This window comes from Brachypodium distachyon, chromosome 4 (genome assembly GCF_000005505.3).
Source record: "Brachypodium distachyon strain Bd21 chromosome 4, Brachypodium_distachyon_v3.0, whole genome shotgun sequence".
Lineage (NCBI taxonomy): Eukaryota > Viridiplantae > Streptophyta > Magnoliopsida > Poales > Poaceae > Brachypodium > Brachypodium distachyon.
The window spans coordinates 6564431-6582798 of NC_016134.3; the positions used below are offsets into that span (position 1 = coordinate 6564431).

The following is an 18368-nucleotide window of genomic DNA, read 5'->3' on the forward strand; positions in this document are numbered from 1 at the left end:
CGTCGAAATGCCGGCCACCTGCTCTGGAACCTCTACCTCCTCTCCTTCACCACCAACTTTGAGACGAAGTCGTTGCAGTACGCCTTCCTGGAGATGCTCGCTCGATGGCTCGACGGCGGCAGCACCGATGAGCCCGCCGTGGCCACGGACAGCCTCGTGTTTGAGGATGTGTTCCATGTTGAGGCTAGAAGAGGAGGGGCTATTTGCAAACATTACATGGCGGCATGTCCACGTGGTTGTTCACGTCAGCTTCGAAACCTACAGATTTGTATCTTTGACCTCGCGTGCTCATACGTGACAAGTTATAACACTCGAATTTAGCATTTTGCAAGTACGGTGACTAATCTGCACATACGCGCCAATTTAATAGACCGATGGTGCATTTACCTCAATTTAGAATTATAGATGTTTGTTTATTTTATTTTTCTATACTGCAATCTAACTAACATTTGGTAGAAATTGATAATATGACCTGGATGTTCTTCAAAGCCAATACTACACAAATTTTAATTATATGCACATGTTTTGGTTCTTCCCATTCGAACCATACTAATTTTTGTCAACGATTGGCTAGCAAAAAAGACTGTTAGAATTTGTTGACCTATTGTTGGTCAAAAGTCCGTAGGATTTGTGAAAACAGACGTGGGATGGTTGGCAAAATTATTGTGGCAACCAAACAAAAACCAAAACATTAAAGGTTGTCAAATTCTTGGTATAGCAATTTCGCGCGAGCACCAAACACCTCAATGCCCGATATCATCGTTCCAAGTCTTACTTCACAAAATGCAAAAAAGCACACATATACCTTATCTAAAACATCCAATCAGCTAATGCGATTTAGCACCGAGGAACTAAATCAGTTTTCCATGTAAGCACAAACTGCCCGACACCTAGAACAAACTTGAGCTCCAGTTTTTAGCCCTGAACCGTCTTGAAATGATAAAAAAATGTATTTTCAAATAAATAGGATCCATATTAATTGTCTCAAATTTGCCCAAATATGGATATATTTATGCTAAAAAGCGTCTAAATACATGTAACATTTCGACAATTAATATGGATTTGAGGGAGTACTTTATAATGTACTGCTCCCTCCGTCCAATAAGGATGTCTCAACTTTTACTCCCTCCGTCCAACAAAAGATGTCTCAAGTTTGTTAAAATTTGGATATATCCAGACATTCAAGTTTGACTAAATTTGAATGCATCTATACACTAAGTCATGTCTAGATACATTCAAATTTTGATAAACTTAAGACATCTTTTGTTGGACGGAGTGAGTATCATTATGCGAAAAATATACTCATTTAAAAAATGTGAAACTGGTACTACTAAACTTTTATTTTTTGAGCGAGAATCGGTACTAAACTTTTTGTTATTCCTTGGCCCAGGTCTGGGCTTGGCATTCTGCTGCCGGAGCCCAGCTCGGCCGAGGGTTTGCCAAGGTATCCCCGCTCGACCACCCCGCCTGGCCGTCACCTGCCTTGGATTGTCGGTTGAGCAAATATTGGACAAGGTCCAGGCCCAGGCCCAGGCCCAGCAGGCCAGCACCTGAGGAATTTTCTTTTCCACACCTCTACAACCTGGGACATCTCCGCTCCCCCCCAAAAAAAGACCCTAGAAAGCTAGTTCCATGAATCCCTCCGCCTCCCTGGCCCCGCCGCCGCCGCCGCCGGAGAGGGACTGGGCCGCGCTGCCGCGTGACGTCCTATGGGCTGTCTTCGTCAGGGCTGGGCAAAGAGAGCTCCTACGTGGCGCTGGTTTCGCATGCGCCGCGTGGTGGCGCCTCGCGCGCCACGAACCCCTGCTGTGGCGGCTCGTCGACCTGGACTTCTCGCTGGACGATAAACAGAGAGAGGAGCCGGAAGAGGATGCTAATAGCACCATCAGCTATTACACCGTCAACCCTGAGGAAGATTCAGTCGAGCACGACAACTCCATCATCTCCGCTAAATCCCTTTTCAATGCCGACAACGACTCCGTCATCACCGACGACGATCTTTTCGGTAACTACGACGACGATGGCGCCTTCGGAAGCTCCCTTCTGGACGACGACGAAGGTGGCACCTCCGGGTGCTCGTCCCGTCCCGACGACCAATTCGATCTGAAGGGATGGGAGGCCATGGCTCGCGCTGCCGTGGACCGCAGCGCCGGACAGTGCGATTCTTTTTGCAGCCGTGCTAATGATGAGCTCCTCCTCTACATCGCTGATAGGTTAATTCTTGATCTTTTGCTTCCATTCCACCTCGATCGACTTACTTTGGGACTTGAAATTTGCTAGCTTGAAATTAGGCTTTCAAGCTTTGTTTATAGTTCAAGAGCAAACCCCGATCCCCAGAGGCGCCATGATTTAGGTTTCTTTTATTTATCTCGATATAAATTCTGATTAAAAAAACGTTTTAAGAAAATTTGATCAAGTGAAGGTACCTGGTATTTCCTAGATTTTGGATGACCGACGAATTTGATAGACTTGTGAAGAAAAAAAATGTGTTCCGACGTTATATATCCTTCAAAGGATTTTTCAGATACATGCACAAATTTACTTTTGTTGAAATCTCCAATTAACTAGCTAGCTCAAAGGATTTGGAGAAGTTGCTCTATGAAACTCCTTCTCCATCATCTTGCCCTCTATTACGCTCCTATATTCATGTCTATACTTTTTTTTGTTTGACGAAAACGCAGCACCACTGCTTTTCATTACTTAAGATGGTAGAGAAAGTTAATTACACCCTCCGATCCATATTAATTGTCTCAAATTTGCCCAAATATGGATGTATCTATGTCTAAAAAGCGTCTAGATACATGTAATATTTCGACAATTAATATGGATCGGAGGGAGTACATGCCAACAACAGCAACATAGAGGACTAAAAACAAGAACTAGAGCTAATGAGAAAATGAGGACAGGTCCTCGGGGGGAGAACCCCATGAAACCATCATTGCTCAATCATCTAAAAGGAAGCAACAGCAGCACAGCCCGCGGTCTTCCAGGAAAGGAGTTCGTCAAAAGCTAGCTCATACAGCCCGCTCACCGAGTTTTGCTTGGAGTGAAAGACCCTTTGATTGCGCTCAAGCCAAATCTGCCACCACCTGAACATGACAATAGCTCTTAGTCGAGTCCGGTGCTTATCAGAGGGGCAACACTGATCTTCGCCCGTCCACCATTCAGCGATGGAACACCCGGAGTGATTAGGAGGCACATGAACGTGAATATCTGACTTGGTGAAGAGGGTAGTCCAGAATTGCATGGCAAAGTAGCAGTGTGCGAAGAGGTGGCTGACGGTCTCAGGCGAAGTGCGGCATTGACATATCGGGTTGTGAGGGATACCTTTTAGGGCCATTCTATGAGCAGTAAGGCATCTTTCCTAGGTTACAGTCCACGCAAAAAAATTGATCTTGGCAGGAATTTCAGTTTTCCAGATTAGAGGGGCTGCCGCATATGTAATTCTTCCAAGAATTTGAATACGGTAGGCTGAGCCTGCGGAGTATTTTCCTGATGGGTGAAGCTTCCATGAGATTGAGTCAGCGGATGGAGCCTCAAGAATCTTGTAAGCATGTCAACTTGGGGTGGCAGGTTGTGGTGCTGGTTGTTCTGGTTATTCTGGTTGTTGGCCATTTGCTGAGTGATCAACTGAAATAATTGGGTTTGGGCTGCCAGCAGCTGTTGCATGGTTGCAGTGTTGTTGTCTTGATCCTCGTTGTTGCCACAGTTGTTGTCAGCATTACGGGTAGTGTTGCGTCTCGGCAGCATCTATTTAGGACAGCATAGATAAGAACAATAGATAGACATGATCTAGGGATAACTTAACCCAACAACACACGCAGATATAACACAAGCATATATAGCAATTGTATCACACAAACATAGCAATCATAACTCAACCAAGGCAAATAGCACAACCAAAATAGTCACTAAATATTTAATATCCAATAAGCAAATATCTCACGAGACATTCAAGCCCAGGATGAAAGCGAATAGTTGCAACCAAAACGCGAACTACATTGCCATACCACAAGAGACTGTATGGTCAATGACTAACACGCACGAAGTATGTAATAAATTTAATAGTTTGGTGGTCACTGATCTAAGACGGAAAAAGGGCGGCGTAAGCGCTGGCTCCAATGGTCATCCTCTTGGAGCGGCTGTTGGAGGCGGGCGTGTCTTGTTCATCAGGGACAATGAGGCGTTCCTCCCCGTTCGGCAGAACGGCGATTTCCTCCTGCAGCTCCTCCTGCGGCTCCTCTTCGACCGCGGGCATCTCCCTCCTGTCTCTCTCATACTGTGATGTTTTGTAGTAGTGGCGGTGGCCAAGAAGGCCACCTGCAGCGGTGGGGGGGCTAGCGGTCGCCTGGGCTGCCGTGGGAGCGCCTGTTAGGGGAATTTTAGACTTTCCTGTATTGTTTAATGGCTATACTTGTATCGCACACTCTAGTCCAAGAGAGAACATGCACAACAAGAGCAACTAAAGCACCACAAAAGTGCTGCCAGCTCAACTTAGCCTTTTCTTGCTCGTTTCATTCTCTCTATCTCATATAAAAGCAAGTGATTACACACAAACTTATAGAACTCATATGATTGCAGTTGCAGATTAATTATGCCTCATCCTGCTCCTTATGATGATAAAATCCTTACTCTAATCCGTGCCATGCATCGTTTTGCAGGGTACCATCTTTAAGAATCCTGCATATAACCTCGCGCTACGACGTGTCTTCCAGCGTACTCTCTGAGGCTATAAAGAAGCTCCCTTTGCTTGAAGAGCTCGATGTTGTTCTCAAATCTGAGTCCAACCGCCGGTGCCATTCCGACAATTCCTGGGCAGAGGTGCTCCGGTCTGCTGCTGAAGCCTGCAGCCATCTGAGACACTTTGCAGTGAGCCATGATGGGCCCAAAGGGGTCGCTAACATTTACTACTGGGGCAAGCGCCCCAAGGATTTTGCAATCCTGACGATGCTTTGCCTGCACTCCCTCAAGCTGTTTGGTAGCTCCTTCACGCGAGATGTAGTGCTGAGTATCGTTGGCAGCTGCCCCAACCTGCAGTCTCTTGACCTGACTCATGCTGCCTACCTGAAAATGGATGGGGAGCTGATGGCCAAGTGTTCCATGATAAAGGATCTGAGGCTTCAAGATGATGACTCCAGCTCATGTGAGGAAAGCGGAGACGACATTGGCGGGATCATAAACTTTCCTTTTTAGTCTGTTAATCGGCTCTAGAAAAATACTAAATCAGTTGGTTCAACATTGTTCAGTTCAGCCCTCAAAATTATAGAAGCTCACCTCGTGTAATTTTAGTTCAAATGTTGTCAAAATTGTAGAAGCAAACATGACGAGTTGGGTTGGACACACCAGCCATGCATATTGCTTTGGGTTAATCACACTTAAACTCAACTTCTTTTCCCCATGGGCGCTAAGCCATGTGATGTCGGATTGAAAAAGTATGAGTTAACATTTTGACTTTTTGGTTTATTGTTATCGGAAAAGCACGAGTGGACACAGGGTTTCGAAAAAGTAGGATTATTGATTAACTTCATTTGCACGTAAACCCTGTGTCCATTCTCCAATCATGTCTTCCATGATAGTCTCTCTGTAAAAGGGCTTTCCATATTATTCTCGGTATGAATATAATTTACAGCAATCACATCTGAGTTAATGAATGTTCTGATATATGTAAGCCTCCATGACAGGTATTGCTTTCTGAATGAATGCCAAGTCGAATAGAAGCTCACTTAATCTCCACACGGAAGACCTTTCTGGTAATTTTATTTGTGCTTTTCAATTTTTCTTCTGGCTTACCTTGAGAACGAAGGTTGCTTTCTGTTTCCCTTTTCTCTCTTCCAAACTATATTCAGACTGATATGCCTCCAATAGAGGAAAAGCAGTGATAGCTAGCAAGAAAGCAACCATGGGGCATTCGTAGAAGCTATATTTGGCCGGTATGGCTGCATTATTGGTGCCCTTTTTGGAAAAATTCTTTAGTTGGCATTCTTGCCAAGCACTATTATTGTTGCTGGCCAGTTTTACCATTGGAAAATATTCTGCAAGTCTTTATAAAAAAAAAATCTGCATATAAAGTCCTTGCTTATGCAACTTCCATTCACATGGTTTCCCAGTCGAAGAGTTATTTATCTTCAACTTTCCATTTTTTGCATGTTCCACCAAACGGGTGACGCATTCATAAGCGCTGTAAGTGACACCATATATGTACACAGTAACACAGGAGTCTGTTTTTTGAGATAATAACAGACAGGGAAATTGAAGCATTAATTTGTTGAATGAGTATTTGACATTGATGTGTAAACATAATTGATTAATCCAAGTAATTCTCACTAGCCTCCAGACTGCTCCACGAAACATACTGAAAACATTATTAACAAAAACAGTAATGTAAATTTCCATGTGGATGTAAACAGTTTGTCATAAAATTTCCACTCCACATCAAAAATGCCTCCGATTATATATTATCTCATGAAAATTCTGAGAACATAAACATTTTGTCTTCTAAACACAGATTCCACAGATTCTCTCTTATCATCCTGGATACATCATACATGTAAAGCTCTTATTTTGATTTATTCTCATTGGGATGCAGATCTAGCAGTGTGACACCAGGAACGCAGGCTTTAGCTCGATCTGGCTGTACCAAGGGTAGGAAAAGAAGGCGGAGACAGAGTTTTTCTTCCCCGCAGGCTCGTGGGCTGGTGGTGGTGGAGTTCGGCTCTTCGTGGGCGCGCAGGTGTACCACATGCTGCTGTATCTCCAGGTCTGATGTGGTGCATGTCGTCTTGCAGCTGTTCCCTGAAGATGGATATAGTTTCATCGTCAGAATCAAATGTGAGTATGTTTTGAACCGTTGTTTAACTAGGAACTGGAGTGGCTGCTGAAGAAGTATGATTTATATACGTTATGTACTCTGAATTGGAAGTAGTCTTGATTGTTACCTTTCGCCAGCGTGAGGAGCAGGAGAGTTGCCAGGAGGAGCCTGGTGTCCCGCCCCATGGCCATCGTTGTGTGCAGCGCTATGCTTCTTGGTGGCCTTGTGTATGGAGTACCTTGACGACTCATGGTCTCTACGTATTTATAGACGGAGGAGTTACAAGGATACCTGCAAATTATTTGACGTTATATAATTGCAAAGAGCTAGAATAAAATATTTTTCGTCACCCAAATGTCATGATAGTATACATTTGGTCTCTTTCTTTTCCTTTTCTACATATTTTGTCCCTCAGTTCCTAAAACCAAACAAATTTTGGTTCATTGGGCCATTCAAAGAAGTATTGGTAGCAATATTGAGCGGTTTTGCATCTTGCTTGCAAGTATACCTGGGCATGGGTAGCCTGGCCCGAAGCCTGGTGTATCGGGCCGGGCTCGGGCTTTACTTTTCTGCCCAAAGCCCGGCACGAAAAAGCCTGAAATGGCTTAAATTGAGTATTTTTTAGGAAAAATAGGTATAACAATACATTTATTTATTCTGAAAATAATTATTTTAATGCTTAAATGACCTATTTTCGGGGATTCGGGCCGGGTCGGGCTCGGGCTTCAAGTTTGACCGTCGGGCTTTTATGAAGCCCGACCCGGGGTTTGTCCAGGTATACTTGCAAGTGACCATCCACTATGAGCTCATGGGGTCACCACGTCAGTCCTTGGGGTTCTCATGGCGCCCACTTCCCCAGGATAATCGTCGGTTCACGCTCCGGATCCCAGATGACGGTGACACCGATTAGGAGAAGAGGTCCCTAGAGAGTGCTAAGGGGAGTAGCAAGCAACGTAACAGAGGTGAGTGAAACTAGTCCGAACCGGCCAAGAACCAGACCAAACAACCTAAACCTAAGCCCTTTTATGATTCTGAGACTGAAGGTGGGACCCCAATCAGAATCTCTATTAGTCGAGCTAATGGCCAAATTAGGAGTTCTCTGATATAGTTTTTAGTACAAGAGTCCGGGTTAAGTGACAAGAATTCCGAAATGTGTAGTTCTGTACACTTTGTTCAATTTTAGGGGTTTTTGATATTTACTCATGAAAAAAGGAAGATTGAGGCCAAAATATATGCTTTCCTGACTATTGGGTACTTAATACCTTTCTCTATTGTGATTTTAATCATTTTCTTACGAATGCTGAATAGGTTGCAGCAGTCCTGCGAAAGTAAAACTAAACATATTTCTGGAGTGGTGGACCATTTTTCTCGGGGAAAAATTAGTCAATGTGTTGGATGTTTAGCCATCGAATGAATCTAGCAGGCTAGCAGCTGAAAAATTGAAGTGCAGCCCAGTGGCAAGAGATCGTGTCTTCCTTCAGCTAGGAGCCTAGGATGGCTCATTTATTTTTATGAAAACAATTACATTCAAATTCAAATCTCGTTCGCAAATTCTCTCTGAATAATGGACAGTAATTTCCGTTCATTTTTTGATAAAGGAATCTTTTATTGACTCAAAGCCACATCAAACTGATACAAACAAACGAGTACCAATATGCCCTTGGCCACTATATCCAAGATGCACACAAGGTCACCATCTCTATATAGAATGAAAATGTTCTAGGCCCTGGCCACTCGCTCCAGTCGTTGGCATGTTTACGGGGCTGTATGGTTTAGCGCCTTTGTGAGCCCAGCCAATATTTGGTGCGCCCGAGATTCCCTGCCTATTGTTTGCTTTAGCGCCAGCGTGACGTCGATCCGCAATTATTTGCCCGTGTCAGTTCACTTTTGTGCCCATGCGCAGGCAAAATGCTGGCGGCGAAAACTTCGCCAAATCTTGGGCAAGCCGATGCTTTGGCGTGGCGGGCGCGGGCAGAAACCAAACAAGCCCTAGCCTTGGCCAGTTCCTGATCCTACAGAAGAAGACCAGACCAGCTTACCAGGTGGCAAACCAATGGAAACAAGAATACGGCTTTTGAGTCCTCTGCTAAAATGTTCTCTCCGGTACCCAACCAAATCCTTGTGCCAACAGGGGATTGGGAGCTAGCCGCGCCGGAAAAAACTCAACGGCCGCGGGATTGCATGAAACTACATCCATGGGTAACTAGGTTCCACAAATCAGTTCTTCCATTGTTTGATGTTCTTTTTCTTGAATTGCACCGCGCAGGTTATATATGCTTTATTTGCCGGTGGAGTGGAATCTCAGCCTTGACCAGTTGACCGGCAGATCTTGCTTTTCTCATGCCAGGGTGTGCATACGGCATGCTAGGAACTAATTCCTCCGTTTCATAAAGATTGACACGGTTTTGAACTAACTCTAGGACAAAATCACGCCAACTTTTTTTTAAGACAAAACCCTGTCAATCTTTATGAAACGAGGAGCAGGAAACAAATGCACGGAAAAAACCGATTGCGATTTCTTTCTGAAAAAAAAGAAACAGAGTGCGATTACACCACCAACGGTCCTTGGAACATCGTCAGCAGTAGTTCCTAAAAGAGGGTCCCTGCACTGCATTTAGGGACTCTTCCTAAATTTTAGGGGCTAAAAAAATGCAAGTGTCTTCAGCAATGGTCCCTATTCCACAGCCCCTAGATTCTTGATGACACATGGGACCTACACGTCAGGGACTAGGATTTGCCTTTTGCTTTTTTTATTTTCTTTACCTTCTTCTTCCCGATATTCTCGATTGGAGGTACCGCAGAGCTAGGGGGAGCTCCTCTCCGATCTCCATCACTCACTAGGCAAGGCGGAGCTGGGCAAGCCGGAGGCGGGTGGCGGAGGAGAGGCAGGCGGCCGCGTGGAGAGCAAAAGAGGGGAGGCGGTCAGGGGCGCGGCGCGCCGGATGTGGCTGCGGTCGGAGGCGGCGAGGGGACGAGCGCAGGGGCGCGCCGTTCGTGGCTGCGCTGGGCGGTGGTCGGAGGCGGCGAGGTATGAGGAGGCAGCGGGGGGGATGGGAGATCAGGGGCGGCGGCGGCCACGGGAGGAGATGGAAGGCGCGCGGCGGCCACGGGAAGAGATGGAAGGCGGCAGGGAGGTGCGGGGGCACGGCGGACGTGCCGGTCGCCGGCGATGCGGCTGGCTTGAGGAAATGGCGGGAGGAAGAGGAACGGAGCGCGGGAGGGATGGAAGCAGCGCGCGCACGAGTAGGGGCTCCCCTGCGGACCCGTGGGATTGGGGGCTCGGGAGGCTCTTCTAGGGACCTACCTATAGTAGTAGGGACCGAGAGCTTTTTTTGGCTCAAGCCCGTAAAAACGGGATACGGACCTGCTTAGGTGCTGCCGAAGATGCTATTAGTCTGTACGTGATTAGTCCATATATCCCATAATAATAAATTAATAATCTGTTTCTTGCACGAAACAGAAGGCACTACTCTCCAAAAGAAACAAAATCCCTATCTAGGGATCGAGTCGCGCCATGAACACCTCCCCCGCCGGCGGAGAGGGACTGGGCCGCGCTGCCGCCGGACGTACGTTCTGTGGGTCATCTTCCTCAAGGCCGGGCAGAGCGAGCTCCTGCGGGGCGCCGGGTTCGCGTCGCGCGCCACGAGCCCGCGCTGTGGCGCCGCATCGACCTGGCCTTCTCGAGCGACGACGAATTCAGAGAGCTCAACGGCCCACTCGATCGGCCGCGACCGCGCCGGCTCGTGGGACGACCTCTGGCCCCCAATGTGGTCTGGGACCCTTATTCTGATTTTCCAAAGTTTTCCTCCACATAAACATAAAAATAGATTAAGGTGATTCTAGTAGCAGCTAGTAAATACTAATTAGTCACTAACAATAAAAATTACAACAAAATACGTTGTTAAATAAAAGGAATAGATATCGACCATGTCTTGATATCCTCGTTGTTGTTCCCCGTGCCATAGGGGACGCGTGAAGGAGAGAGTATCATATGCTGCCATCCCTTTGGGTACTACGTGCTGTGTGGTAGCACTTTAAAAGGTTCTAATAACAGTTAGAAAAAATGTATGAGTACATTAAGTATGTGTTTAGAATCCCATAAAGTTTCAAATACAAATTCATTTTACACAAAGAGAAACAAAAATGACAAATCGAAACATGAATAGTGTCTAATTTTTCCTTTTGTGTTTTTGTCTTCTCTATTTCTCTATACAGGTATAAGGTATTTGGATTTGAATTTTTGTTAGATTCTAAACTACGTAATGAAATCATTCACCCGCAAAAAACTAACGGAATCATTCAAAGAAAATTCAATTATATGAAAAACATTTTAAGAATTCTACCATGAGTCGGGGACTGCGCTTGGGTGACGTTTACGACGCAGTCACTGACGCGTGGGACCAGATCTACGTGTCAGTGACTGTCATGGCAGGGTCGTACGGCACGGAAGCAGCCTCCGTGAGTCGGTAACACAAAAGGGTGGAAGCAAACCCTTTGTCAACGCTGACGAACAGCCCCTCTCACCACTCTTCCCCCGCTATGATGCCCTTCGGTGCCGTTTCATCTATGTAGCAGAACATCAAAATTTAGCAATAGTTTAGCCATCCGGACTTTAGTCCTGTACCACCAAATCCATTTCCCTTTTTCTTTCTCCTTCTCTTTTCGATGGCGATAGGCTAAACTCGACATGGCAGTGTAACGCGATGAGCAAAGACGAGGAGTTGTTATCGTCCAGGAAGGAGAACAAGAACTCGGTGCTAATAGAACTATCAAACCAGGAGTCAGCTTCCAAAAACTTCATCAAACCATTCCCAGGAACTAAAACGGAAAGCCTTAAAAACAGTATACTCAAGTCTCAGACTAGAGGCTGCTGATATACAGAAGTCCCAACAGGAGAAGTGCAGAGCATTATTTCGAAGACACCAACGACTCCATATATACAGTCACATGAAACTCAACACGCGTTATTCGATCCGAAGACACTAAAGTTTCCATATTACGGTGACATGAAACACAGCACTACTACTGCCAGCACTTGCTATCTTATTCAGATGGGGACACACCTAAAGGATCATCAGCACTGTTAACTGTTTAGTCGCTCTTGACGTCCGCAGAGTGCAGCGAGGAGGGGTACAGCAGCTGCTTTGCGCCGCCCTCTGCCATCTTCTTGCTCGGAGCGTCAGTTTGGTCGGCGCCATGGCCGTGCATGTACAAAAGGCGGTAGCAGAACTCAACGACCTCCGGCGCCAGCACCCTCCACAGGTACATTGTGCTGAACCATGCTGGCACGGTGAGATAACGCTCGCCTTGCCGTGCTGCTTGCACCATGGCTTTCGCGCAGTTCTTCGCGTACTCCACTGGGAACATACCAATTTGTGCCTGAAAAATAGGCAGAGGAAACCACAAGGTCAGCATCCTTTCAATGGAAGTATTGCTCATCACGATCGACTGTTTGTGGTCATGTGATTTATTTATTTTGCACACATGTGAAATTTTCTTGTTGTAACAGAATATTAGTGACAGAAAACCATGCATGAGTGGCAGTATTGTTCTCACATCACGAAACTCTTGATCAACCTCCACTCCGCCGTGCTCCTTCAGGAATTTCCCTTTCGACATCTCGGACTCGATCCACCCAGGCGTCACGATCGTGATTCCAACTTCACTGCCAAGCTCTGTCCGCAGTGTCTCGAAGAAGTTTATCAGAGCAGCATTGGCAGCCTAAACAGAGGAATCAATGGAACAAACCAAACATCAATGAGTATAATCGAACAACAATAACAAAGTCAGTGAAATGAAACAAGTTACATTATAGAAGATCATTCGCGGAACAGGATTCCATCCAGTCGCCGAGGCGGTGACCACGATCCTTCCTCGGCTCCTTTTCAGGTGAGGAAGAGCAGCAAAAGTTGACTGAACTGCACCCCAGAAGTTGACATCCTGCAAACCAAAAGAGTACATCCGATGTTAATTTGACACTCAGGGTGTCCACAATAACTAGAAGAGCAGTAGTCTTTTTACAAGCTGCGAGCTGTAGTTAGTGACGTCAGGAATCTCCTGAAAAGCCCCCACGCTTGCGATTCCAGCATTGCATACCAGATGGTCCACTGAAACACAAGTTTAAAATGTCAATCACATACCCAATACATGATAATTTCTGCAGAAACATGCTATCAAGCAAAGTTCTTAGTTGTGATGGAGACATGCATCGGCTGTAGCGATCGATTGTGGCCTGAACAAATCTTGTGCAGTCCTCAGAGTTCGATACATCGCCGGGGAGAATCAGAACATCTGGCGCCCCGAGCTCGAGTGCTTTATCGGCAACCTGCCGGAGGCTCCATTCCCTTCTTGCAACAAGGGCCAAGGATGCCCCCTTCATAGCATACTGGTAGGCTAAATGCTGCAGAAAAGACCCCAACTTGAAGTTAACAATATTCATGCACTACATGGGTACAGTAAAGAAACGCATTCAGTATTTATCAGTATGAGCAGTACAACTACAGATGAACGGCAGACCAGCAGAGTAGCATCTAATTCGCTGGCATCTTTACATCTAGTAGTACACTAATTAACTGTATATCTTAAGCTCGTACAGAAATGCATCTGATTTTGCTTTCGTAAGCAGAAGCAGAGTAGCAGCTAATGTAAAATCAGATGGCTTGTTTGTTAGTACTACTGACCTCGCCGATGCCGGAGGAGGCGCCGGTGATGAGGACGACCTTGCGGCTGAGGTCCTCGGGGAAGAGGTAGGAGAGGAAGGAGTAGCAGGTCTTGAAGAGGTAGTAGGGCGGGTAGAAGAGCAGGAAGCTGGCCACCATGGAGGGCGCCGCCACCCAGTTGAGCACGCCGTTCACCAGATCCATCATCGCTCGCCTCGATCTTTCTTCACTTCAGCTCACAGTCTAGCTCACACACTGGGCCTCCTGATCAGATCAGACTAGAAACTCGAGCTGTGATAGATAGTGCTTGGCAAGAGGAGCTGCGGTGCGATGCAAGCGTGGATGGATGGAACTGGAAGGGGATGGATGCCGCTCGCTGGGGGTTTTGGCCTGCCGCTCTGCGCTCTGCATGGACGGGTGGGAGCTTGGCTTCGCGACACGTAGACGCCGCTGTCGAGACGTGGAAGGCAGCTGCCGACCTTGTCCTTCGTTCTTTTTTCTTTCTTTCTCGCAGGCACCGCATAACCTTCGTTTCTAAACAAAGTTCTGCCTTTATGGCAAATCAAACTTATTCAAATTAGATTAAATTTATAGAAAGTCTACAAAAATCTATAAAAAATTATATGGTATGGTACTCCCTCTGTTCCTCAAATTAAGCCCTATATTGTTTCCTTTGACCGAACGTTTGACCAAAAATTAATCCATCAACGTGCGACTTATGCGATATAAATCATAATCATAAACAAGTACTTCTGAATACGAATCCAATGAAATCAATTTTGTTTCACAAAAAATATATGTTAATGGACTAAATCTTGGTTAAAGGCTCGGTCAAAGATTATATATGCCCTAATTTAAGGAACAGACAGAATATATGTTAATAAATTTTAATAGACTTTTCTATAAAATTAATCAAATAAAAAATGGCTTAGCACAAAATGAAAACTTCTTATATTTGGAACCAAGAAAATACTAGTGTTCTTTTTCTTTTTCCTAGACTACAAAATTCAAACGAGAGGAAATGAAGTTAAACGATCGACGACGTGGCTGGATTGGCCCCACGGTACAAAACTTCGTTGGGTGACTTTTCCTTGGACCTTGTGATGCATAATAAAACTTCCTTTTGTATGTCTTTCTTGTGTTCTGTGCGAGCTATGATAATACACTCACAGACCACACAAAAAAGCCTAAAAGAAAAGGGCATGATTGACAAAGAAAGAAAGAAACTCTTGATGCCGTTGGTAGGTGGTTCAATATCCTATTACTTTTAGAACTTTTTGTACCGTTATTAATAATTATTGATAGATCGGTGATCTTTTCACAAAAAATCTAGTCGCGGAGCAAAACGGTGGAAAATAAAATCTGATTGTAACTGATTCATTTGTAGTCGATTGTTCCATAGAAAAATACACATAATTCCAGTGGAAGGGCCTCACCGGATCTCTGGGCCCTAGATCGCCGCCTCAAGGTCCTCCTGCCCTGTAGCGCTGCGCGGGAGTGGCGGGGCCGCATTGGACGGGCTCGGCTTCGGCAGAGCGGGGTCGGGGCCAGTAGTAGGACTGCCGCTGCAGGGACTTGTAGCCGGCGGCGAGTGGAGGATTAGAGACACGACTGCTGGATTAGAAGGAGACAGATGAGAGAGGAACCTGGGGCTAAGCTAGGGCAGAGAAATTGATTGGAGGGGGTACATATCCTGAGAAGAGAGAGAAACATTTGGAGCCTGACTACCTGGGATAATTAATCAAATGGTAGAAAATTAAGAAAAGGGGTGGACAGGTGGTTGATAGATACGGTAGATGGGTAGATGTAGATGCTATATGCATCACCGGAAGGTTTGGCATTGATTGGGAGTCAGCAGAATAGGCGACAAATGGTGTATACATTATTCCTCTTAATTTTTTCACCTTCTCAAGTTGGGAGCCTAGCTGCCTGGGATAATTAATAAGATGGCAGAAGATTAAGAAAAAGAGGTGAACAGATGGTTCATAGATACGGTAGGTGCAGATGACATGCGCATCATCAGGAGGTTTAGCATTGCTTGAGAGTCAGCGGAATAGGCGACAAATGATGGATACACTCTTCCTCTTGATTCTTCTCTTCCCTTCTCGACCGTTTCAAATCTCGTCATTGCGCTATCTCCTATTCTCTGTCCTCACCTATCTTTCTCATCCCCATCATTTCTCTTTGTTGGAAAAGGACATGTCAGATTAATTGCTGCAACTACTACAGAAAGGCTTATCAGTAACGGTCGAAAAATAACATCAGTAACGGTCGGGGCAACCGTTACTAACTTCGTGTTACTGATGATGGGTATATAACGGTTGCTCTGACCGTTATGTACATCATCAGTGGCGGGCGGCCTACTTGGTGACCGACAACGATGAGTTTTGAGCGAAATTAAAAAAAAGCTCATGGCCAGCATATTATTATGCTAGCCATGCTTTTCTTTTTCTAATTGCGTACAAATTCTGCAGTAGAGATAGTAGCAGCAGTACGGGAAAATCAAGATCAAAATGTCGAATGCATTCACAGCAGAAGATAATTAGCAATCAAGTTGCGTGCATTCACAGCAGAATAGAATTAGAAATCAAAATTTACATGGTCGCATCCATTCACAACAGAGATTACAAAAACAAATCACGAAAGAAAAGCCGATGTCCATGATCTACTATACACAGCGAGGGGAGGCCGGATCCGGCGGCGATGGTCGGGGCCTGTGAGAGACAGTGAGAGAGAGAGAACGAGACACACACACACACACACACACAGAGAGAGAGAGAGAGAGAGGGGGGGTTACCGGCGGCTGGCGACGAGGGAGCCTGGATCTGGACGGCGGCGCGAGGCAGGCGGCTGGGGACAGGATCCGACGGCGACGACCCACGGCAGCGCGAGGCAGGAGGCAGGGGCCGGGGACGGATTCGGCGGCGGCGACCCACGGCGGCGCGAGGCAGGAGGCAGGCGGCCGGGGACGGGATCCGGCGGCGGCGACCCACGGCGGCGCGAGGCAGGAGGCAGGCGGCCGGGGACGGGATCCGGCGGCGGCGACCCACGGCGGCGCGAGGCAGGAGGCAGGCGGCCGGGGACGGGATCCGGCGGCGGCTTCCCACGGCGGCGCGTGGGGTCGGGAGGATGGTGGAGGCGCCTGCTACAAGAGGAGAAGGGCCGGGGGCCGAGGTCGTTGGATCCATGGCGGCGGGGCCGGTCGGGGGCGGCCGGTGTTGAGGTCGCCGGATCCAAGGGCGGCCGTGGTTGAGGCCTCGGGCTCAAGCGCCTGCTGCTACCGTGGTTGAGGCCCCGGGCTTGGGCGCCTGCTGCTGCCGGGCTCGGCCTCCTGCTGCTGTTGTAGGAGGAGAGAATGGGGATAGGTTGGGAGGGAGAGAAGAGGGAGATCGGAAGGGGAATGAGAAGAGGGAGATCGGGAGAGAAGAGAAGGGGGGGAGGAGGGGCGCTCGGCAGAGAGAAGAGTGGCGGCTGAGAGGAGGAGATGAACTTAGGGTTTGGGGGATTTGGTGAGAGTTGTTTATATAGGCTGGACAGTTTGGGCCGCAAATGGGTTGGGCCCAAGTGGTCATCAGTGGCGGGCCTAAATGTAAAGCCCGCCACTGATGTGTGTTCTTGCGAACTTTGTTATTTTTCACATTGAACATTAGTGACGGGCCTTCTGCGCCCGTTACTGATGAGTGGACATCAGTGGCGGGTCTAAATGTAAAGCCCGCCACTGATGTGTGTTCTTGCGAATTTTGTTGTTTTTCACATTGAACATCAGTGACAGGTCTTCCGCGCTCGTTACTAATGATTGGTCATCAGTGACGGGTCCTGCACGTGACCGTCACTAATGATGTGTCATCAGTGACGGGCAAAAAAGGCCCGTCACTGATGACTCGTCACATATACACTGTTTTGTAGTAGTGTGCACAAACAAAAGGGACATTGGCACAACTACCAGGGAGGAACAAAACACAGTGCTAGAAGGAAAGAAAAGAAAATGTACACCGCGTGCCACAGAAAAATGTAATTGAAAATAGGCAAACAAAAAAGAGAATAACTCTTGAAAACAAAACTAAAGTTTACAATCCTAAAGGGAAGGAGTCCTCCAAGATGGCCCCGCAAGAGTAATCTGAAAGCAGAAGGCATGGAAGTTTATGGAGGTGTTGGCCAATTGATTTTGTTTAGTTTTCCTCACCGTGTCTATGCCAAAAAGAAACGTTGCAGTAGTTCCGTGGCCTTTTCAGTGAGTGCACATCGCACCGGTCAAATTAAACTGTTTTCTGTTTTCGTAATAATTTTACAGACCCACGCACCGTCCGGCCCCGCTAGAATATATAAACACGAGGCGTGTTATGCGTGGAGAGCGATTGATCGCATCTGATGATAAGCCAACGTGGCACATCATTCCACATACGGAGCAAGGATAGAATATACCATTAGCACCGGTAAAACTCTTGATCATTCAGATCTTAACTTAACTTATAGATCAAACATCCCCACCAAATACAACCTTTTCCCCCTTGTAATTATTCATTTCTTTCTTCTTAATGAAAAGGCAGCCCTCCTTCCCGTTCCTAAAAAAAAAAAACCGCTCGACCAGTGGTTGTGGTTAGAGGCTCTAATAGCACTTCTTTGATTGTAGGTTCGATTTCTTTGGGAGGCGAATTTCAGGCCAGAGGTTAAAAAAATCACCTCGTCTGTCCCGTACCAAAACACATGTCTAAGGCCGGTTTTGTCTCACGTGGGCTGCGGTGCTGTTGTGTATGGGTGGTGCATGAGGTTCGGAATTTCATAAACCTGCGTGAGAAGGTCTTCTTCTTAAAGAAAATCTCGGAGGTGTCTTCCGGCCTAGTTTTTTAAATACAACCTTTTCTCGACACAGCGATAATAACACAGAAAATCGTATCGTCAAA

General features: G+C 46.5%; 2 protein-coding genes across 6 annotated transcripts; one reads left to right on the plus strand and one right to left on the minus strand.

Moving 5' to 3' along the window:
- Positions 1-1585: 1585 nt before the first annotated feature.
- Positions 1586-7281, plus strand: LOC100838930 (putative F-box/LRR-repeat protein 23). Of its 2 annotated transcripts, XM_003575483.3 has the most exons (5): positions 1586-2213; positions 4662-5143; positions 5682-5750; positions 6587-6828; positions 6946-7281. In XM_003575483.3, exons 1-3 carry the CDS (start codon positions 1633-1635, stop codon positions 5693-5695), a joined length of 1077 nt encoding a protein of 358 aa, XP_003575531.2. In that variant the 5' UTR covers positions 1586-1632; the 3' UTR covers positions 5696-5750; positions 6587-6828; positions 6946-7281. The 2 variants fall into 2 exon arrangements, with proteins under 2 accessions (XP_003575531.2, XP_010237267.1); XM_010238965.2 differs by having other exon boundaries at positions 1587-2213; positions 4662-5750.
- A 4313-nt stretch (positions 7282-11594) lies between these two features.
- Positions 11595-15148, minus strand: LOC100832888 (11-beta-hydroxysteroid dehydrogenase 1B). Of its 4 annotated transcripts, none has more exons than XM_024462846.1 (7): positions 14904-15148; positions 13489-14013; positions 13016-13208; positions 12830-12915; positions 12617-12748; positions 12365-12529; positions 11595-12187 (listed from the first exon to the last, which is right to left on the minus strand). In XM_024462846.1, the coding sequence occupies exons 2-7, from the start codon at positions 13672-13674 to the stop codon at positions 11900-11902; spliced, it is 1050 nt and encodes a 349-aa protein (XP_024318614.1). In that variant the 5' UTR covers positions 13675-14013; positions 14904-15148; the 3' UTR covers positions 11595-11899. The 4 variants fall into 4 exon arrangements, with proteins under 4 accessions (XP_024318614.1, XP_024318613.1, XP_024318615.1 ...); XM_024462845.1 differs by having other exon boundaries at positions 13489-14017; XM_024462847.1 differs by lacking the exon at positions 13489-14013.
- Between the last annotated feature and the right edge of the window lie 3220 nt (positions 15149-18368).

Bases quoted from the DNA above. Each gene is read 5' to 3' on its own strand.
- LOC100832888 (XM_024462846.1), bottom strand. From the start codon at position 13,674: ATGATGGATCTGGTGAACGGCGTGCTCAACTGGGTGGCGGCGCCCTCC. The intron at 13,209-13,488 runs GTCAGTAGTACT...TCTTTTCTGCAG, and splicing joins CCTCCTCCGGCATCGGCGAG to CATTTAGCCTACCAGTATGC. The intron at 12,916-13,015 runs GCATGTCTCCAT...CTTGTGTTTCAG, and splicing joins AATCGATCGCTACAGCCGAT to TGGACCATCTGGTATGCAAT.
- LOC100838930 (XM_010238965.2), top strand. From the start codon at position 1,633: ATGAATCCCTCCGCCTCCCTGGCCCCGCCGCCGCCGCCGCCGGAGAGG. The intron at 2,214-4,661 runs GTTAATTCTTGA...ATCGTTTTGCAG, and splicing joins CTCCTCTACATCGCTGATAG to GGTACCATCTTTAAGAATCC.